This window comes from Athene cunicularia (assembly GCF_003259725.1).
Source record: "Athene cunicularia isolate RWA chromosome 10 unlocalized genomic scaffold, athCun1 chr10_part1, whole genome shotgun sequence".
Classification (NCBI taxonomy): Eukaryota; Metazoa; Chordata; class Aves; order Strigiformes; family Strigidae; genus Athene; species Athene cunicularia.
The window spans coordinates 6,319,782-6,341,561 of NW_020799112.1; the positions used below are offsets into that span (position 1 = coordinate 6,319,782).

The 21,780-nt window shown below is 36.6% G+C and overlaps 1 protein-coding gene across 2 annotated transcripts in view; it reads left to right on the forward strand.

Moving 5' to 3' along the window:
- The window catches only part of APBA2 (amyloid beta precursor protein binding family A member 2), a 90,458-nt gene that overhangs the window by 29,432 nt on the left and 39,246 nt on the right, over window positions 1-21,780 (forward strand). For both annotated transcript variants that reach the window (XM_026855621.1, XM_026855622.1), the window contains exon 2: window positions 16,458-17,464. In XM_026855621.1, coding sequence (XP_026711422.1) covers window positions 16,496-17,464 — 969 coding nt within the window. In that variant the 5' untranslated portion in view covers window positions 16,458-16,495. The remainder of the gene's footprint in view (window positions 1-16,457; window positions 17,465-21,780) is intronic.

The following is a 21,780-nucleotide window of genomic DNA, read 5'->3' on the forward strand; positions in this document are numbered from 1 at the left end:
GACTATCTTACAGCTATTTAATGGCAGAGTTTGACATAATTAACATGCTGTGCTGGTTTAGAGGAAAAATCACCAGGCTCAGTACCCCATCTCCCAGAGTGGCCAAAAGCAGATGCTTAGGTGAGATAAGAGAAGAATAATTAATGAGACTTCATCAGAACTGTCTCCCCATTTCTATAAGTTTGGGATTTTTTTTAATTTAAAAATTTTTTTTTTTTTTTTTTTTTTTTTTTTTTAGGAAAGACAGGATTGCTACCAAGTTCTTCATTTTTAAAAGAAACTTTAAATGAATCTCTGAGAGAGGTGAGACTTCTTGTACAGGAGAAAGATACAAGTTTATTCTGTTTTACCTAAGAGACATTTCAAGCTAGGTCTTGTTCACAGAGTATGCTCTGTCTCCCATAAGGTTAAGTCTGGTCTGCATTTTTAGATCTTATATTTAGTTATGTGTTTTCCAACTTACTGCTTTATAGAAGTTGTTTGTGGCTACAGTGCTAATTTGGGAAGCAGGAAATATAGGACCAGTTCAATACTTTAGGTACTTTAGTCTGGGTCTTCAATGGATGGTAAGTGTGCATTTCTGCAATCAGGCGGTTCCATGTTATAAGGATATGGGTCATACACGCTGATGAACTAACTCCCATTCTCAGAATTAAATGATTGTGTACATACTTTGCTGTACAAGGGCTGAAACAGCCTTTCAGGTAAGCTGTGCAATACGCAGAGATACGAGGCTTAGTTCTGACAGATATACTGAGGTCCAGTATGCATGCTGCTTCTTGAGCCTGCTTGAAAGCAATGAGTGTGGTATTTAATAAGTTGGCCTTAGAGGTGGCCCTGCTGGACCCGCAGTGACTTAGTAGAAATCAATTCACATACAGATGCCAGAGTATCATTTGTTTTTCCTTTATGCAGCACATCCTAGTCCCCATAGCCATAGGGAATGGAAACCTGACAACAGAAGGTAACAATAATTCATTTGTCAATATCCATTTAAGTGGCAGACTTTGTAGAGTACACGTCCTTCACAAGCTCACATAGCATCTAGCACAGCAGTCTGTACGTCAGGTCACTGCATTAATAGTTTGAAGCATTGTGGTTGGTGCTTTGTTTACAATAACTATGTGTAAACCTACTGAGCTATAACAGTATTATTCAGAGAACATCTAGATAATTTTACATTCAAAATACGTATTTAGGAGGAAAGGTCTTATTTTCATAAGATGTATATACACATTTTCTGCTGACATCTGATGGAAAAGCTGGTGGGTATAAAGGTTACAAGTATCTGCTAAAGTGAGTGACAAAGTATTTATCTTCTAGCCAGTTGTTCTAAATTGGAGAGGATTTTACTGATGTGCAATTTATGCCTTAGAGACGGAGGGAAAATCTTTCTAATCTTGCTTTTTAAATGATGTGATCATCCACTATGGAGCAGGGTGCCTGAAACACAGCCAGCTGCAAGCTACAGATATTTTTTCAAAGGTTGGAAATGCAAAATCCCATGACATAATTCACTGCTAACAAAACCTCTGATTATCTTTATCATTTACTATTTTATGAAATCTTTACTTTGTAAAATGTCTCAATTTAACCTTGCAATTTGCTAACTCTGCTTAACAAAGGCAGACTATTTTATCTGGAAAAGAATTAAACCAATATTCTTTATCCTTATTTTATTATTTCATTTTTTAAAAAAAAATATTTACTAAATCTGCCAGAGCACAAGTATTTGTATGAGTTTGAAAAAGAAAATGTTCTGCTAAGAGGAGAAATATGCAACCTTATCCTCTTAGGCTAATTGAATAAGGAAGGTGTTAATGGCTTTCAGCAAGAATTGAGAAGTTTCATAGCTGGGAAGAACTTCATGCAATTTCCAGACTACTGTATTGCCACCAGGAAAATTGTCTGAATACAATAAACTCCTAAAAGGAATCCTCTATCTCTTCCTCTTTTTTGGGGGGTTGAGACTTTAAAAACCAAAATGTGAATAAATGGCCTTGTAATAAACCATCTGATACTTTTTGGACCATAGTTAATTTTTGAGTAGAGCTACCTCTTTCCAGCTAGCCAGTTGGAAGAACAGCTAAAATTAAAAGTCTGTAGACTACTAGCAATACCTAATTGTTATGTCTTATTAGATACTGCTTATGGAGAATGTGGCAATTGTTAATGCCTGCAAATCCAATTTCTGTTGGTTTGACTCATTAAAATTATGCTGTCAATCCTTTCCTGTAACCTTTTAAAGAAAATTTCATTTTTTCTTATGGTAATGTTAAGGGAGCACCCATGACACCGTTCACAGGACTTCAAGGTCAATAGGGATAAAAAGAAGTCTCTCTGAAGAGTTATTATACACTGAGAATCAAGAAGCTGTAAAATTTCAGCATAAATGTTTGGGTGTGAACTACTAACCTGATAGTTAAACCCTGAGTTATTAGAAAGTTAAGCATCTCCATTTTCTTTTATAAATGAGGCTTTTCCAATGACCAACCTCCACAGCTGTATACGTTGACAGTCTCAATATTCTAACCACCTTCCCCTCCAGCCATCTAACTATTCATTGAATGGATGCTCCTGCAGTAAGGTCAAGAATCTTTGCCTTATTGTTCTTAAATGGTACAGTATGATACGTCTTGCTGAATTTCCAGGTGTCATTTAGAGTGACCTATGCTGTCCTTCGATTCCCTTCTACATTATTATTCAAATAGTATATTTTATTTATCTCTGCCTATAACCTGAAATTAGTATTCATGAAAAGAAAGCTTTTTTAAAAATAACTGTATACTAAAGCATAAAATGCTAATCAAGTTCTAAAACATTAATTGCTTGTGTACCATATATTTTAAAGTAAGTATCAAGTTTTAAGAATTTATTTTCCTTCTGAATGGAAAGAGGACATATGATTTTGAAATAATGGCATGCTAAAATGGCCTAATTTTTTTTCCCTGTTTTTCTTTAATAGGACTTTTTTCATGAAATCTTTTTTTGCATGAAAGGATACACTAAAACGTGGAGTTTTCTAAGGACATTTATTTCAAAGAAAGTTGATGGCAATAAAAGCAAAAAAGTTAAAAGCATATTAAGAGCATACTTCTATAATATTAAAGTAACAATAAAGTAGCCTCTCTGTAAATGAAATTGAGCCAGAATGAGAGTTAGCAGTAGTTGTTCAGCAAAACCACAACATTTTCTCAAGGAATAAATGGAGTAGAATACAGTTGTGTTGGTAAGAGTGCTATATTTTATTAAAGTGTGGTTCACATACATGAAGTCTGATTGTGCTTTACGTGCATGGAAATAGACATGCAAGAGCCAACAGCTCTCAGAAGCCATGTGTCTATTGAAGATACACAGTGTTGCCACAGTGCTTTTATGATCTTTGCATCAACTCTGAAGAGTTTATATTTAAATCAACATAGTTTTAGAAAAGCTGTAAAGAAAAAAAATGAACATTTCAGATTCACAAATCCCAGAAATATATGTGCTTGCTGTTTCTGAGGTAGAACAGGTAGAAATGTTCCAAATGGAACATTTTTATTATATATTTTTAATGAAGAGGTTGAACTAACTAAAACTACCTTATAGTTATCTGATATTGTTAGCAGATAAACGTATTCTGTTATATAAATACTCTAAGTACTTAAATGGTTATGTTTAAATGGCAAGATCACAGGTTTTGAAGAAAAGAAAATGGGCACAAAGAATGACAGGAATTGCATCACTATTATGCTGAGATCTTATTAGGAATAAAATTTGGTGTAGAGGCTTGTAGTCTCACTGACTGGTTGGGGTATTATGGGTCTTAGCACAACTCAAAACCAGAAAAATACCAATTTCTCTGATGAACTAACTCATATTTCCAAATAATTTCAAGATTAGAATAGCCTCATAACTTTTCTAGAGAGATTCATAGTATTTTTCCTAGTGGAAGCAGGGACTGAAGGAGATAAAGGTATAACTTTACTACTTATACCTATGTATATAAGAGATACATAAAAAAATATACAGGCAAGTATAACGTGTGACCACTTAGGGAACCCTTATTTCCACCTAAAGAAAATGGGACCATTAAACTGGGTGTCTGACACCCAATTTCCAAAATTAAAGGTTTCTAAGTTGTCATGAGCTAAAATTTTTCTTGCATGCATGTAAATCTATTTAGCTAACACCCATGGAGTTTTTATATTTGTGTGATAGCAACACAGTGCAAAGCTTGCTCTAACAGCTTTAATATAACCACTTTCCTTTCTCACTGCATGTCTGGTTCAATAAAACCTGTTTTCATTGTAGCCAACTCATCTCAGATCTAGTTTAGTATGATCAGGAGTCTAGAACTCAGTTTTCTTGAAAGGTTTAGAGAGCATTCAGTCTGTGTAGCCTGCACCACAACAGCAGGGAGTTTTCTACTAGAAAGAAATTGTCAAAAGCTTAGATTTGTATTCTTGTGGAAGAGAATCTCCTGGAACCAAGATTTTATGTTGCTTCTTACTGGGAAGACCTTTTTGCAATAAGTTTTGGCTTTTTTTTTTTTTTTTTTTTTTTTTCTCTAACAACATGGAAATCTGGATTTTAGAGATCTTTTGAAAAGTGCTAATCCCTTACCTCTGAGGAAGACCCCAAATCCTTTTTCACCTTTTGCCTGTACCCCCAAGTCACTAGTCATTGTATAGGTTCAATGGCTTAAAAAGCTCTTCTAGGAATTTGCCATGGTGGATTAACATTTTTCCATGTTCTAGGCAAAATAAGTTTTGTCTCACCTTTGTACAATATTTCTGACTGCACCAGTCATTGTTCAATCCATTTCAAAACACTGAATTGTAGACACAGAGGAAGAATTCCTATATTAACAGACATTTTAGGTGGAATAATTTGGTTTTATTACTGAAGTAGTAGTTAAAACTACATTAGGGTCCAAATGGGTAAGTTTTCCAGTGAACAATCTTTTCAAAAATACACCAGTATGTAGAGATAGGAAGAAGGAAATTTAGTTCTAGTCACTGTTTTCTATGAAACATTTGGCAGTATTGACAGAAAGTACTGTGTTAGACTTAAGAGTTGAAGAAATTGCAATAGGTGATGCATTTGCATGTCGGTTGTGGAGGCCAGATTCTAGTCTGGATTTGTACAACTGGCCTTTCTGACCTCAGTAGTTTTCCCACAGACAAAATACAGCTGCCTCTAAGTTCAGTGTATTGTTTTGTCCTGTTTGAATTTCAGCCACGTGGCTTCCCATAGTTACATTAGCACTGGCTCATGTTATGCTTATACCAATCTGTTATCATTTAGTGCTAAGTTGGTATGGAAACTGACCTTGCTGTTAAGATAAAAATATTACCCAGGAAATTGCAAGATGAACATAAAAGGCATACAAATTAGCAGGAGGTAGAAAGATTGCCAGACTTATGAGTAGCTTCCACAATCAGCAGAAATGTACTCTGTAAAGTATTTTACAACTTTGTATAATCCATTCTAGGACAGCCTAAAAATTCTACCAGAGCTCTGGTAGACACAAGTTGTCTCACAGTGGCCAGAATGTGTTATAATTGAATTGGCATATATTCTTTATGCTTTGTAATGTTAATATATACTTTATTTTTCCATTATTCCTGTGTTTTCTTACCTTATTCCTATACATTCTACACTTTTCCCTTATTGCCAGTGATTTAGGAAATATGCTAATCATGAAAAGATACTAAAATTTATATTTATTATGAAATTAATTTTGCAGCTGAACCCTCTGCATAGCTATCATTGGAGCATTTGTGTGCAGGTGAAACACAAGGGATACTTTTCATTATTATAAACTGATCTCTTGGAGCAGGACAACCACAAGAATAGGCCATACAATCTTATTGCCTTAATTTTGGAGGCTCATCTTATTCTGTTGAATAAAAATATTCTGCTTCTGTCCCTCCCCCAGTTTAAGATATCTGAAGTGAGGTTATGTTTCTGGTGTGTTTTTCTGTACAGCAGGATAACACTGCAAAACTGATACTAGTCCTAAAATCTTGACTTAAGTAACTATGGATGTGGCATTACAGGTTTAGTATCCCTCTTTGAGCTGTGAAATTAAACCCTAAGGAATGATTAAGACACATGAACTATAAGTGATAATTAAATATGCAATTACACGTATTTTTATTGCTTCGCCAGGAAATAGCTGATCTTTTTAATTGTAAAAGCTACATTCAGTTGGGATGTACATTCAAAAATACCATTTCGGCAGTCCCATAGGATTTTATACTGTCTTTATCATATCTTTGTCTCTATTCTACTTTTAATTTCTGTTGGTGGGTTCTAATTATAGAGCACTTTTAGAATGGCATTTATAACATAACTATTGAATTTTAAAGGCTTATTAGATAAAACCAAGCAGAGCAAATATATACCATGAGAAGAAATGCAGGAACACAGTTCAGAATGTGCAGTCTTTTAAAAAGATGAAAAACAATTAAGTCATCTCAAAACCTCTTGATGTCATTTGGTGAATAGCATGAAAGGAAGGTTGTCTGACCTATAGAAAAGCAATTGTAAAAACTTTTTTCATGTGAGGGAATGAAACATTTCAAATATACTGAGGGATCACATTGATGTGGTTTAACAGGAGGAAAAGACATTCCATTGCAAATTATCTATTGTTTCTCTTTGTTTGCAGGGTGAGGAGGAGGTGTAATACAACTGGTCAGTATATGCCATTCATTTCTTCAATGCATAGGGATTTCATATTCTACTCAGAATGCAACCTGCTTGCTGACAAATTATTGTTATAGCAAGGTAGTAACTCAAGACAGTCTGCTCCATTTTAAAAGCATTGCCTGTGGATACAGGGGTATGTATTTTGGAAATCCTAGGCTGCTGAGGTAACTAGTATACTGCAGCTGTTGTAGCTTTAAGCAGACTTTCTGCAAGACTGCAACTGAAATAATCCCAACATAGAGAAACATATATTTGTTATCTCAGAACTTTAATTCCTCACTCTACTGTCAGTTGTTAAATAAAATAATCATAATGGTGGGTATTAATGGATATATAATTTTCTTTCTTGTTTGCTCGTTCAGTGATTTTTTTTTTTTTCCCCAAATTGATATCTTTTGTGACTACCTCAGATTAACGGTAGACACAGTTGAATAGAAGTGAATGATAAGAGAATTCCTTTTTTTCCTTAGCTACACAGGAAGACCCTAGTGGCTACTCTTGAGATAACTATCGAGTTATGTATTTTAATGCTATCTATTTTTAGATGCTGCTCATTTCCACTTCCCACACACGTTTCCCTCATTTCTTTAAAAATCATTCTTTCTCTGTGCTTCCCATGCAAATCTCTTGCTGTTTTCTAATTCTGTGTTTTGATTATGTTAAGCATATTAAAATAATAGTTAATGATAAATTGAAGCTCTGAAACACTAAATAGCACCAAATTTATAGTTGCCTTTAGCTGTTCTTCCTCCTGGACTCTTGCAGCTGTGCTTTGAACAAAGCAGAAGGCAGGTGATAAAAAATAATATACAATCATAAAACTATAAAACATATCTACACTGTGAGAGGGTGAGGAGTTGAGATTAAAAGGAAGATCACGAATCTGCAACTTAGCATGCTGCTGCTACAATTAACAAATTTAAATAACTTTTGTTGATATTTTTAAGTTTTAACTTTCTACCTTATTTTTGTCCTTACTGAAAACAAGGGATTGTGTACAGCTGGACACATGGTCAGTGTTGTATGAAACCCAGCTGCTCTCAGCACCGCCACTTAGCCACTGCAGTTGAGCTGCCAAACTGACAGCAGTTACTGTATGAGCTAGAGACACTGTGGGAGCATAAACCATCTCTTCTCTTCAAAAGATTTGTTGTGGTTTTCTGCCTTGACTATTCAGAGGGTGTAAAGTACCTTGCTTTGGACTTGAGGGAGCCTCAGCCTCTCATCTGCCCAGCAGGGAGGTAGGAAACTGGGTCTTGATAGAAGAGGCTAAGCAAAAAAATATTGAAAGACATCTAACTACAGTGTTGACGTGGTACATTTTTTTTTTGACAGACTGTCAACATTTTCTAAGGGTACTTATGGAAAAGAAAAGGAGTCAGATTAAAATAGAGTAATTTTGAATGGAATTTCACAGGACAAAATGCATTTCTAAGGCGGCATTGCTTGCTGCAAGCAACAGTGCTTTAAAATGTGTCTTCTTATTTGAGGTTTGCTGGGTTTTATTTTAAATGAAGCAAAAAGATGGAAAATATGAAGTTTGCTAAACAGGTTTCTGATAACTCTATCCACAATTTATGTCTGCAAATCTTATTTTTAGATGACTATCTAGAAGAGGTCATATATGTGAGATATCTTAAAATAAATAGCAAAAGTACTCATTTAAGACTTGTTTGGCTTCTGTTAGCCCTCTCATTCCTGTTGTGGGTTGGGATGAAAATTCTCTCGAGGAAATAGAAAGGATTGTTTAGGGCATTTAGCAAGAGTCAACAGAAACTGGAGATTCACATCTAGTTAAGGTTTAAACTTCCGGGAAGTGTTCTAAATTTTCAACAGCACTGACAAAACACTTCAGGTTCATTCATGCATTCTATCTATTTATCAAAGTTTATTTTCTAAATGGCTTCTGAATATTTTCAGTTAGGCTTTTCTGCAAAAAGTAAATCTTAGTAACTTAAAAAATTTTAATCAGATATATTGTTTATGCATGGTAACTCAAAAAGAAATATACTCCCCATAAATTCAGAGTCCTCCCTAATTCTCTTTGAGTAGTTTGCCTGATTTTTTAAAATTGTGTCAGTAGTGCTGTTGAACAGTGATGTATGTCTGCAAAGTTGCATTAGTGTGGCTTACTTAAAATACTTGTATTCATAAAGAGTTTTAATAAAGTATGTAGAAAGCTTTCTGAGGGAGGATAGCTAGCATACACCATAAAAGGCAGAAGTGGCATTCACAAGACTAACTTAACTGCTGGCTTAGGCTGTTGGTGCTCGGTTTGGAGTTCTGTATAGAAACAAACACTGGACCTCTGCCCCATCTTCAATCTCAAGTTTCATAGATCGATTTTTCTACTAAGTTGCTAAAAATGAATAGTTTTTGTACTCAGTTCCTTACTTGAAAATATTTACGGTATTATTTTCACAAACAGGTGAATGAAGCCATTTCATTGGTTTATAAATAACAAGCTAACTCTTAAGTGAGACATCAAGTCACAGTGACCAGAGCTCAGCCCTACCACATATCTGGATTTCTTAGGTGTCTTTAGTGATTTTTTTTCCCCTCTCCAAAAAGGTTGGGGTTTTTTTGGGCTGAGGAAATGGGCCATCTCTAAGAATTGCAGGTTCAAACAGCACTGTAAATCATCTATGGTCACAAAAATCCCAGAGAAACAGGCATTTGGGGACCTGCTGAGCATGCATTGAGCAAAAGACATTAATGCATTTGACAATACTGCATGTATTTACTGCAGATGCAGATCTAATATCCCAGACATATAAAAGTACCAATTCTGCTTGTGTCCTAACAAAGAACTGAAACTTCTGTTCTAGGTCTTTCCCCTCCCTGAAATAACAGTTTATAGTTTTGTAGAGTTTTTTTGTTTTAAATTCAAAGGCTTTAGAGGCCTGGCTAATAAGTAGTGTCAGGCAGTGCCAGCCTTACTCAGAAAAACACTTCTCAGTTTTAATAAAATTTAGGTGCCACTCAGCATGGCACAACATGATCCTAATTTAATTACACTGTGGTTGTTCTGATTGTAGGACACAGTCTTACTGTTTCCATATAGTGATGCTAGAAGATCAGTGTTACACAGGCTCACTCTGTGTATGGGGGACCAACACCCCCAGTCCTCAAATTGCTGCATGCCCTTCTACCTTTCCTTCGTTAGAGATACGGTGCTCCTTTTGAAATCAGTGTCCACATGCTTAGTATGCAGTGAGTTACACAGGTGGATCAGGGTTCCAGATCCCATTTATACCTGCTTTTAAAAGAGTGGCAGGTTATCCTGCATTCTGCATGGTGAATTCTCACGGTCCATAGAGTCAGATCTGCCACAAAATGAACATGAAGTTAATGCAGTTTGGCCTTGGGAATCAAATGGCTGCAGAATCTGTTGTAGTCATGGCAGACTCTTGTTCTGTCATCTACTTACTAAATTTCTAGTTTCCAGTCTAGGATCAGTTACAATTCATCTTGGTTGACTTAGCAGATGGGAGTCTATTAAGTCTCCTGTAATGAAAGCCTACTGAGAAATACTATTAGTTTGATATTAAAATTATTTTGAAGAAATTGATGCTAGTTTTTTTTAACGTATCTGCTTATTGGAAAAGAGACTAGTGTAATTAATGTAAAATCTTGCAATCATGAATTTTCTGATGGGGTTCTGTTGAAAGATACTATTAGCTCAGTTACCGTTGTACCAAGTAACTTGATAAATATAGTAGTTCTAAAGATATGTCTGTGTTGAAAGGGTTGTGGTCTGTTGTTTTTTTTTTTGTTTTGGGTTTTTTTTTACAGCATTTATAGATTATGAATATATAGGGCTAACATCCGAAACAGTTTAAGTCAGCAGTGCGTTGAGAAAACAGCTCAGCAGCAGAAAAGCAAGCCTGTAGGCCATATGTGCTATAATCTAGCCTGATGGTAAATTGTGTTGCAATGCTTATGTTCCACTTACATCTGAAGATGACTTATAAAGGGTAGAGAGTTATATCTTTTTAGAACCAATTTAATAGCAGCTAGATCATACTGAATATTTGGGGAAAATATGAGGTATTGAACAATTTTAGGGAAGCAAAACTTGCGTGGGAATTTTGTCAAAGCTGACAGAGGGTACAGATTTTTGAAGTGTGAGAGAGAAGACTGAGAAGTAGATGAAGAAAGGAACCTGAGGAGGAGTAAGCACAGGAAAGAGGCCTTGCAAAATAAAGCAAGTATATCAAATTGAGTAAAACTCTTAGGTTCACCTATAGGTTGCAAAAGCAGGGCTCAAAAGATCATTTGGCTGTAGATAAGCATGCAATAGTACATTTGTTGACAAAAGAAGCTAACAACCCTCTCAATCCACAATCCCCTCAGATCACTATGCATGTTAAATGAAAAACTGTCAGAGAGCTTGTTTTGCTCCCACTAGAATGCTATTCATCTTGTGAATCAAGTACATATGTAAAGCAGTTCTTTAAACACAGCCAGGAATATTACACTGGGTATTTCACTTTGTCACCATGTTTACAATTGTGTACCATTTCCCATTTTTAATGCTAATTTAATTGGTCTCTCTCCATGGGAAGAAAGTAGTGAAGGTATCTTTCTACACAGGTGAAAAGATGTAGAAGTGTTAATTTCCATAAACCCTCTCTGCAGCTGTGTGGAATTAGATGCAAGGATTTCAAGAGAAAGCTAATGACTCTATAATGAGCACTGATTAGATTAATTCCAGCTGTAAGCCTGTGGTCCTGTTTCTAGCACCAGAAGAGATTGGTTCCCCTATGCATACTCCTTTTTACTGCCACGTAGAAGAAATACAACATATGTTTTCTGGAGATTGATTTCCTCTCAACATTGAGCTGAGGCAGGGGTACTTAAGAAAAATAAAGCAAAACATGTTTGTTGAGAACCCTATGCAACTTGGTCCCTTAATCACTGATCGTTACAACACTGATGGAACTTTAGTGGTGCACTGTACAACACAAATCAGCGTTTGCTTGTCTCAGCAAGGTAAAATTGCTGAATCCTGAGGAGAGTAAAGGAGGATACAGCACTGACCTCTGATGTTCTCAGGAGCACTTCCCCCCAGTCAGAAGTTGAAAACTGCACTTGAATGAATACAGAAGTTTGACCTAAGGAGGGAGCTAAGGAGATATCAGGAGGAAATCTTACACCAAGCAGAGGGAGTAACCTGTTGACGCAGTTGAAGCCTTTATTATACAGTGCCTCTGGATCCAGAAAATCATTGCTACTATCCTTCAGAGGAAATTGGAGTAGTGTTAGATAGAAATCCAGTATTTTCTCCAATTTCAAGAGCATTCTTAGTAAACAATATGTGAATATTGGCTATGTAACCTTCTAACACCATAGATTTACTGAAAAAATTAGAAAAACTATTAATCCCTGCAGTAGACGACTGAAGGCTACTGCACAGTAGACTGGATAGCAGAATGTGTGGTAAAAATTTATCTATTCCATTTCTCAAAAAACATCCAAGTTCAGGTTTTGTTCTTTTAAAATCTGAATACATTGAGTTCAGTTAATTGCCATCCACACAGATAAACTAACATTTCTGTAGAAGAGAAGACGAAAGAGTTTGGACCTGTGGCCTTCAGGAATTAGCACTTTGCCGTGTGACATAAGACAACTTAGAAAAAGCCTAGAACGATTTTAGGTTTTAAAAGATTCAGGTTATGCTAAACCTAATGTAAGACTAAAGTATTTTTCTAGGAAGCCTGAGAGATATTTTGAAATGGTGGAAGAAAACTAGGCAACCTTGGATGTTCTAGTATTTGAGTTAAAATACAGCTGTTTGTTTCCTTGACAGAAACGTATGTGCAGGTCCATAAAGAGCAATTTTCAGACTTGTGTTTGAAAACTCTATTTAGTAATTCAGATGTTCCAGTACAGTTGAAGTTAAATTTCATAGCTGAAGATGGTATAATCAGTGCACATTCAGTCTACAATTCAAAGGCTGAGAATAATAAGTTCTGCTTTTTTATTTTAATGTGATCTGTACTTGGTTTTCTAAAAAGTAGTGCCTGACAGAGAAGATGGCAAAGGTAAGGAGGCCAACTAGAATTGTAATTGTTATGCAGAGATTGCTCTGCAACTTCAGTTTCCATAGCATTAAGATCAGCCTTGCCTCATTGAAAAATCAGGCTTATTTTACTTCCATTGGGAACGTGTGCCACAATTTCAGTACACAGAGGTGAAGCACTCAGGCTGAATTAAGTGAAACCCATTTTCCTCTGTCCTTCTAGTATGTCAGTGCTAGACATGCATGAGAGGAATTACTTTTCTCTCATCACCTATGCTCTAAAAAGTTTCAGTCCACCACTATTTCTTTGAAGTCCTTCCTTCACTTTCCCTCCCATAGCACATATGCTGCACTTTCACATGCCGCTATTAGGGGAGAGCTGCAGCTGCTGTTATTAATGCTGCCCAGGTAACCATTTTCTTAGAGGCCTCAGAGTCTCTAACCTGGAAATTTCCCCACAGCTGTTGTAGCTGCCATGCATCAGCCATCCCTCCCTTTCTCAGCTCCTGCCCTGTCTAGCCACTGGCTTTTGGCTCTTCAGAGTAGGTATGAATGGCTTCCTGTGACAAACACTGCTTTACAGTGTCTAGCATGCAGCCGATTTTCTTGCAGGTAAGTATTATCTATGAACATTCAACTATTGGAATTTATAAAAGGGTATCACTGCAGTAATATCACTTATGGCAGTTTCAGGGCCTGGATACTAAATGAAGATTCTCAGATGTGGGTAGAAAAACTCCATTACACTGTTTGGCTAAAAAAAGGGTTCTCATCTCCATATGCTTTAGGAAAATATGAGTCATGGAGCTTCAAACTGTACTTGTGTTACACGCTTTCTGCTGCTTTATCTTCAGCTACACTGTAGTGACTTGTGCGCAGGGTTTACTGCACTGTACATCTCTAAGTATTTCTTAATACAGAGAACATTTCCAATGACTAGTAGACTGAGGCTACTGTAGATGAGAACAGTTCATTCCTTAAGAGACACTAATCTGTTCTCTTCTTGAGAGAGATATTTGGTAAATAACTTTCACTTAAGACAGATGAGGTGTCTGTAGTTCTTTCTTGCGCTGCCATTCAAAAAATACCTTTTTTTTGTAGCACTGTCTTAACTTGTTTTAGACATGTTTGCTTACCCCTTCCCGATCTGGTCATACAAGTGCTTTATCTTGCTTGTGGGCAGTTCTTTGCAGCCTGTGCAGAGCATTGCAGTGTTGTGACTAGACTGTTATTTTAATTAAATGTAAAATAATTTTTGCTTATTCTGCAATCACAGTATAGAAAGATCCTTAGTTTGCAGTAAGTGAAGCTAACTAAATCAAAGGCAACACTAGTGGACAGATTGACTTAAAGGGATCATAGTGGGCTTAGAGATCATATTGAGAAAGTCTTGTAAGTGTGCTAGTTCTGACAGTGAGAAGGTACAAGTGATCACTGGGAAAGTTGTGCCTTCTCCTTTGATTTTCTCATCTAACACTTCACTTAGGATATACTATTTACTTCAAAGCTTTTTGTCAAGACTAGTTATGCAAGGTATCAATAACTAAAGAGAGCTTCACAAACTTGTTTCTATTCATGTCTCCTCCTGTGACTAACATGCATCTCTGCTTTGTATCCCAGAATCTAGAATTGCTGTTTCAGGGAGAGTTTAGATTTGCCATGTGGTGCCATTACACTAATCCATAGATGCATGAGATTCCTGGATTTGTCACAAATGCAGGTTTGGGGTTTTCCTTGTGGTATCAGAAATTCAGAAGTGATATCTATGAGGCTTTAGGTTAGTGACAGGATATTTTTGATAAATTAATAATGTTTAGGAAATTCATATCCATATAGATATCCACTAATCCTCTAACTCCATGCTAGGTTTAGTTCTCTATATGCGCACACAAGACTTGAGAAACTGGTTATGTCGAAATGATCATATCATTGGCTGACATGCCTTTGTTATATGCATATAATCAAGCATTCAGTTGCGTGGTACATTTCAGAAGTCTGTGTCTGAGCTCAGTTCACTCCAGTTAAGTAACTGCACAGGTCAAGTTTATCATAAGCATACAATAATGAAATATATAGAGAAACATATATACTGAAAGTACATTGATTCCCCCATCCAAATCATACACAGCAGATCAGTTGTCAAGCCTATAATTAGCTGTTTTCTTTATTTTGACTATTTTTGATAATCTCTGTTTATTTAAATCCAGTATTTAGACAAAAATATGTAATTTAAAATGGCACAACTATTTAGTGTGAAGAATTAATGAGCTTTTATTGTAAATGTGTATTTTTTCCCTGGGATTAGATTGTTTGAAAAACAATCTTGCAGAGGGATCAAGGTAGATTGGAGCATTGGGTTATGATTAATGGGATGAAGATTATCAAGTTGAAAAGCCAGAGTCTGTACCTGGGATAGAATAATGCCCAGACACAAGTATAAAATGGGAGGAGTGGCTGGAAAGCAGCTCTGCAGAAAGACATTTGTGGGTGCTGGTTGGCTGCAGGATCAATATGAGTCAATAGGAGCCCCGGCAGTCAAGAGGGCAAACCTCATCCTGGGGTGCAAACACAGTAAAACCAGACAGTCAAAAGAAGCGATTCTCCTGCTGTATTCGCCACTGGTGCAGCCTTGCCTGGAGTACTGTGTGCAATTCTGGACCCCACAATTTAAGAGGGATGTGAAGGTCCTTTTATGTGACCAGAGGAGGACAAGCTGGTGAAAGGGCTGGAAGGAATGTCCTATGAGGGGCAGCTAAGGACTTTGGGCTTGTCTGGTTTGGAGAAAAGGAAGCTGAGGGCAATGTCATTGCTCTCTACAGCTTCCTGAGGAGGGGAAGTGGAGAGGAAGGCGCTGAGCTCTTCTCCCTGGTATCCAGTGATAGGAGGTGTGGGAATGGTTCAAAGCTGCACCAGAGTAGGTTTAAACTGGACATTAGGAAGCATTTCTTTACCAAGAGGGTGGTCAACACTGGAATAGTCTTTCTAGAGAGGTGACCAATGCCCCCAGCCTGTCACTGTTTAAAAGGCATTTGGACAAGGGCCTTAATAACATGCTTTAACTTGGTCAGCTCTGAACTGGTCAGGCAATTGAACTAGAGGATGATTATAGGTCCCTTCCAACTGAAATAATCTATTCCAAAAGCAGTATTTGGTTTAACTATGGGAGATACTTAATGACATCCATCTAGTAAGAGTTAATATACCAGTGAGTGATATTTTTTAAAGAACTTTTTCAATAGCAGTGCATGATGCTTTAGCACCCTATGTGACTGCCAAGTTCACAGAATTATTTTCCTTTAGTTTTGGTAAGAGCAGGTCAGATTCTGAGTGTATGCTTTCAGTACACATCAAAGAAATGCCTAAATTGTAAATTGAAAAGAGCTCCTGTTTACTGCATAGTGGTCAAAGCATGACCCCTTACTGGCAAGGAAAAGAAATTGAAAACTAATTTCAAGGTTCAGGTTTAATTCTCTGTCAAATTGACAGAAGAGATCCTACACTAGAATACATTTAGCATAAATGTAGAACCTTCTCTTTATCTCTTCCTTTCAGTGTGCAAGTTATGACTTTAGTTTTATGGTTCTATAACATGAGCATTTTAAAAGTTATCTGTCTGTGAATCTGGTTTAAATATCTACAAACACATCCTTTTTACCAAATAAATCTATTGATTTGTTTCTTAACATCACTGATGACCTTTTCCTGAATGTGTGTTTTTTCATCTTCCCTACAGTAATTGCTTAGAAATGATTGTCATATAAGGAGTTGGCTATGGCAAACAGGAAACGTCAAAGCACTACAGCCAGCATGCTGGATCACAGAGTGAGAGCTTGCCCTACTTCATCTCACAACAGGGAGCCGGAAGATGAAGAAAGTGACCTTCCTATTGAAGATTATGCAACGAAGGAGGCAGAACTAGCAACTGTCAGACAAGGTAGTCCTACCCCTGTGGAACATGAGTGCAATGATCATAGTGGAGATGGTGACTCCAGCTCTGACTATGTGAATAACACCTCTGAGGAGGAGGACTATGACGAAGGTTTGCCTGAAGAAGAGGAGGGGATTACGTACTACATCAGATACTGTCCAGAGGATGACAGTTATCTGGAAGGAATGGACTGCAATGGGGAGGAGTATGCTCCCCATGAGGAACACCATGTTGAAACAGATGAATGTCAGGAAGCTGTAGAAGAATGGGCTGAAGGTAAAATTCAGCACCAAGATGAAAATGAGGTGGCAGACAGTCAAGAGTGGCAGGAAGGTCAAGATAATGGTGTTCAGATTTTGGAGGATGAAGTGTCATCTTTGGAGATTCAAGACCAAGAAGAAAACATCCAGTATTGTCAGAGTGAAGGTGGCTATCCGGACTATTACCCAGCAGAGGCTAATGGAAACTCACAGGGAATATCACCATATCATTCTAGAAAAGAGGATGCAGAGCTGGAAGAACAGGAAGAGGACATTGACCAGATTGTAGCAGAAATTAAAATGAGTATGAGCATGAGCAGTATTAATAGTACAACAGAAATGAGTCCAGAGCACACTGGGACTGAAAACATGGCACATGACTATAAAGAGACTTGTTCAAAGGGAGAAGCTGTTCACAGTGCTAACAGGCACGAGGGGAGGCCAAAATCACTGAATATCCCATCTGCCTCTAAGCACAGTGGAGATGTGCCTAGAGGTTTTAAAGCAAAGTCAAGAACCCCAGAGGACAGACAGAAGTGGCCGCAAGAGCAGGTATGAAGTTCTCTGTTTAACCAGACTGTCAGAGGCATTATGCAAATGTTACATTAGTTAGTAATTCCAAATAGAATTAGAGAACAGTATTTTTACTTTTTTACCCTGTATTGCATTCACAGCTACATAATCACCTTGTATGTTTAGAAAAAGGTGCTGAACGTAGTCAGTTTAGGTAGAGAACTAGGAAAGTGGTTTTGCACAGAGAACAAACAATTTAAGTAAAACAAGTTATTCTAATGCATGGGGCAAAACTAGTTTATTTACACTATTTTTATTCTGCATTGACACACTAGATAACTTAAAACTGGGGTCAGCATTCGAGTAGTTAAAAGTTTTTTTTCCATTAAGGTCTCCCATTCCATTGCCTTAGTAGGTCATTACTTTTAATTTTGTTTGCAGTAGAATGTATGCCAAGGCTAGATACTGCATATATTAAACACAACTACAAGAAGTGCCTACATATTGCTGTGTTTTTGTACTAGGTGGTCATATCTTGACCTGGGCAAGAGGAAGAAATAGGAGCTTTACTTGTACCAAAAATGCTGTTAAGCAGTTTTTTATCACAAGGATGATGTAGATATTAATTTAAACCATGCATGATCTTTACTTGTTCTAATGATGAGTGCCAGAAAAAATGTGGAAATGGAACTCAAACTTTTCTAGAAGAAAAGAGGTGTGAAGTTTTCTTCTTTTTTTTTAAGTTTCAAATTGAATGTGCTTACTTCCTTACAGAGGGACATACCTAATTCCCTTTGCTCTAAGGTCAGTTTAAAACTTTGCATCGCTAAAGTGATATGCAGCTGAATTATTAGTTACCTTCTAGAGTGAATGGAGATCTACCTAAAAGAGGTAAAACATAACATGTACCTAGATGATGGACTAGTAAGAATAAGTGCATTATTTTGCCTTACCTTTAATTAAAATGCTTTATTAAACTTCAGAGGTGTAAGTTTCCTGTTTTCAGCTTTATCAAATCTATAAGTACTATGATTTTCTGTAGTTAAGTGCCCCACAGTTAAGCAATTTTATCTAGGTGATTCTATTAAAAACAGACATTAAAGTATGTCCATTCCACCAAATGAATGAAACAGATTGACCGTTATTATAATTGTGAACGAAAAAACCTTAGGGGGATATTTTCATATTTCCCATATCTACAGCAAGTTTTTAATATTAATTTCTGCATTCTATTTTCAGAACTATAATTAGAACCATATTGTGTAACTTACTATATTCAGTGCCTTACTGCCAGCCTAAAAGTTCTAGCTTATGTGAGTAAGCTTGATAATCTTGAATGGTTTGAACAGTTACTAGTATTGGCTAGGAGCAGAGAAGTCTAGTTAGCATGTTTTAGACTAATGGTCTTTCTGTCACAGTATACTAGCAGCTGCTGCTGGGAGTGTTGCTGCTTGTAAGTTTTGAAAGTATTTGCAGAACAGAAAGAGAAGCGGAGCTCTTGAAATACAAAAGTTAGTGAATTCTTCTGTATGCTTGAATAAGAAATTGTTGTGTTGTTTTTCCCCAGAATGATTGCTAATTCAAAACATAATTCAAAATAGACTTTAATTTCAATATTTTTTTGTATTCTTTCAAAGTTTATTTAGCAGAGGTTGAGCTGAATTGTATTGTACCCTTGTTATCAGTCTGGCAAGAATAATAACTGGGGGTTTTGTAACACCAGAATATTGATATAGCTGCCACTGGTGTGAAAATAAACAAAGGGACCTAAGTACTTCTGAGTTGCCTGTCTGAGCTTTAATTGTTATTTCTAGTCAGTCTTGGGCCAATGTCCTCCTAATCCTTTTTGATAATGGAGGAAGTGCTGCTGTGATAGGTAGCCACTGGCTGGCCTGTAGCCACTGAGTTTCTACAATCACTCTTCATAAACCCCACAAACTATTGTCTAACATACAGTATTAAATAATACACAGTATTTTGTTCCTTCAACTATGAAGGGAGAAAGGAAAGTAGAGATACAGGTATCCATTTCAGTACGAAGGGATAAATGAACTGGATGACAAGACATGCATTTAATTTGTAAGAAAGGAGACAGAGCAAAGCTGCTGTAGACATCTTCATTGAAAAGAAAAGTACAGAGGCCTCCAAGGCATAAAGGTGTGCAGCAACATTGCTTATTGAGATAGAGGCTCACAAATGGACACATGAGGAGATTCTCACCAACCCCAAGCCTTCAGGGATATAAAAGGATTAAAAAGCAAGTTAAATAATATTTGGCAAGCATTCTTGAATGTGTTTATCATAACAAGCCTAGTCTTATCTTGCTTTGTTCTGTTCACCTACAGCAGGTTGCTCATTATCCACAGCTTTATCTAAAAATCAGGCTCATTGTGAGGGCATTAGAATAAGAGTACCCATTTCTGACAAAGTGAGTTTTATACTGAATAGGTCCTTAAATGTCCTTAACATAAGGTGCAACTTGACCTTTAACATAGATATTAGACCTCAAATACTTTAGATAATCAGAGGATTTTGTTATTCTTCTGGGGTACTGAATTCTCTAAGTGTTTCCTATAAAATATCTAAGGGATGGATGCAATTAGTGCACTGTCTAAATGAACCTGTCTCTCAGTTGTGCCACTGTGGTAGTCATTATTTTAATCACAATAATTAAAATTCTTACATAGTGAAAGGAGAACAATGCAAGGCCATTGTCAGTAGATTTGCATGCCAACATTGTTTGCAGCGAATTTGCTTGGAAGATCCTTGGTTTTGTCATTTTTCTTAAAGATTTCAGTTATTATAAGTGTGCATCACACAGTCCAAAATATCATGGTGAGAAAATGACACAGAAGCATACGTATTGCACATATGGAACACTTTTTTTTTCCCCCCAATTCTTTAAGTAAATGTAGATTTGAATGATTTTAAGTTAAACCAAAGTACTGTGTAAGTTATTGTAAACAATAAGCAAACAGGAATGTGCATTTTGTGGTTTTATACACATACTATGCTGTCCTTAGTTTTTCACATTTCTGCTCCTCTCCTGCCTCCCATAGATGGTAATATTGGTGCATAAAATTTCAGATTAGTTAACAATAACTAACACACAATACATTTTTACAAACATTTAAAAATATATAACTATTAATTCTTAGCCTATGATAAATGCTAGCAATTATCCTTCTTACGAAATGTTAAATTACCAGTAGACAAATGCAATTTTAAAGGTTCCAGTTGCTAGGTTTGTTTTTAGCAATTAATCACCAGAGAGCAGTAGTCACTTCTAAGAAAGAGCCAACAATCTATGGAGAATGGAAAACAAAGTAAGCATCTCATCTTACAGCGTGGGTCAGTCTCCAGTCTTAAATATACATGTTTACCCTTGAAAACTTTGGGGAATATATGGGCTTGCTTGTATGAGCCTTTATTTGTAAATACCTCTAGGGAAGTGCAGAAGAGGATTTGCACTAGACAAGCCTAAGGGAAACCTATCATCCATTTAGAGTGTATACTGGCTCTAACTCATTGTTTAGCACAACTTATTTCTTGCAGGTTTTCCATGCTTACATTATTTAAGAAAGGCACTACATCCATTAAGTTGAAACTGAATATTTTGGGCATTTTATGACAACTCAAATTTAAAAACTTCCTCAAGCTATGAGTTTCCCCCACCCCCATTTGACATTTTAGTCATCTCAGACTGAACCAATTGCTAATGTATCTGACACACAAAGAAATTTTGGTTTGCTTATAAATCATTTTACATGTTTCAGCTTCAAGAGAAGTCAAATATGGTCAGACACACTACTAATGTAATTCTGAATTATCACAGGTTTTATTGTTGAATGAACATGAATTATCTGACTTAGGTATATCTTTGGGTGCAGTAAGAAGGAAGAGGAACTAAATGGCTCATTCAGCTCATACTAGCATACAGTATGACCAGAAAATTTAAATTGACATGGTATTCCTGCACAAAAGTAGTTGCTGTTGACTTGAAGTTCTTTTGGGAATGTTATTACAGTTGCATAGCTTCAACTTCAGCTAGAATATCATTGGCTTGGCACACTAATAATCAACCTAGGAACAGGTTTACTAGGTAGAAAATGAGAGTAGTCTCCTGTTGCAGATAAGTGCTTGTACTTCACAAAATATGAACAAGGGCCTAGTCTAAACCAAAGCCTGAACTACAAAAAGTAGTCTCCAGATCAGTTCACCATAGAGTATTGTGTCATGCTTCCTTCCCATGAAGCAGTATGGTACAGGGCAGTCCGAGGCCATCCAGCTTCTCCCTGACAGCATTTGAAACTTTAGTTTTTCCTATTGCACCCGTAAGACATCTGCAGAGAATT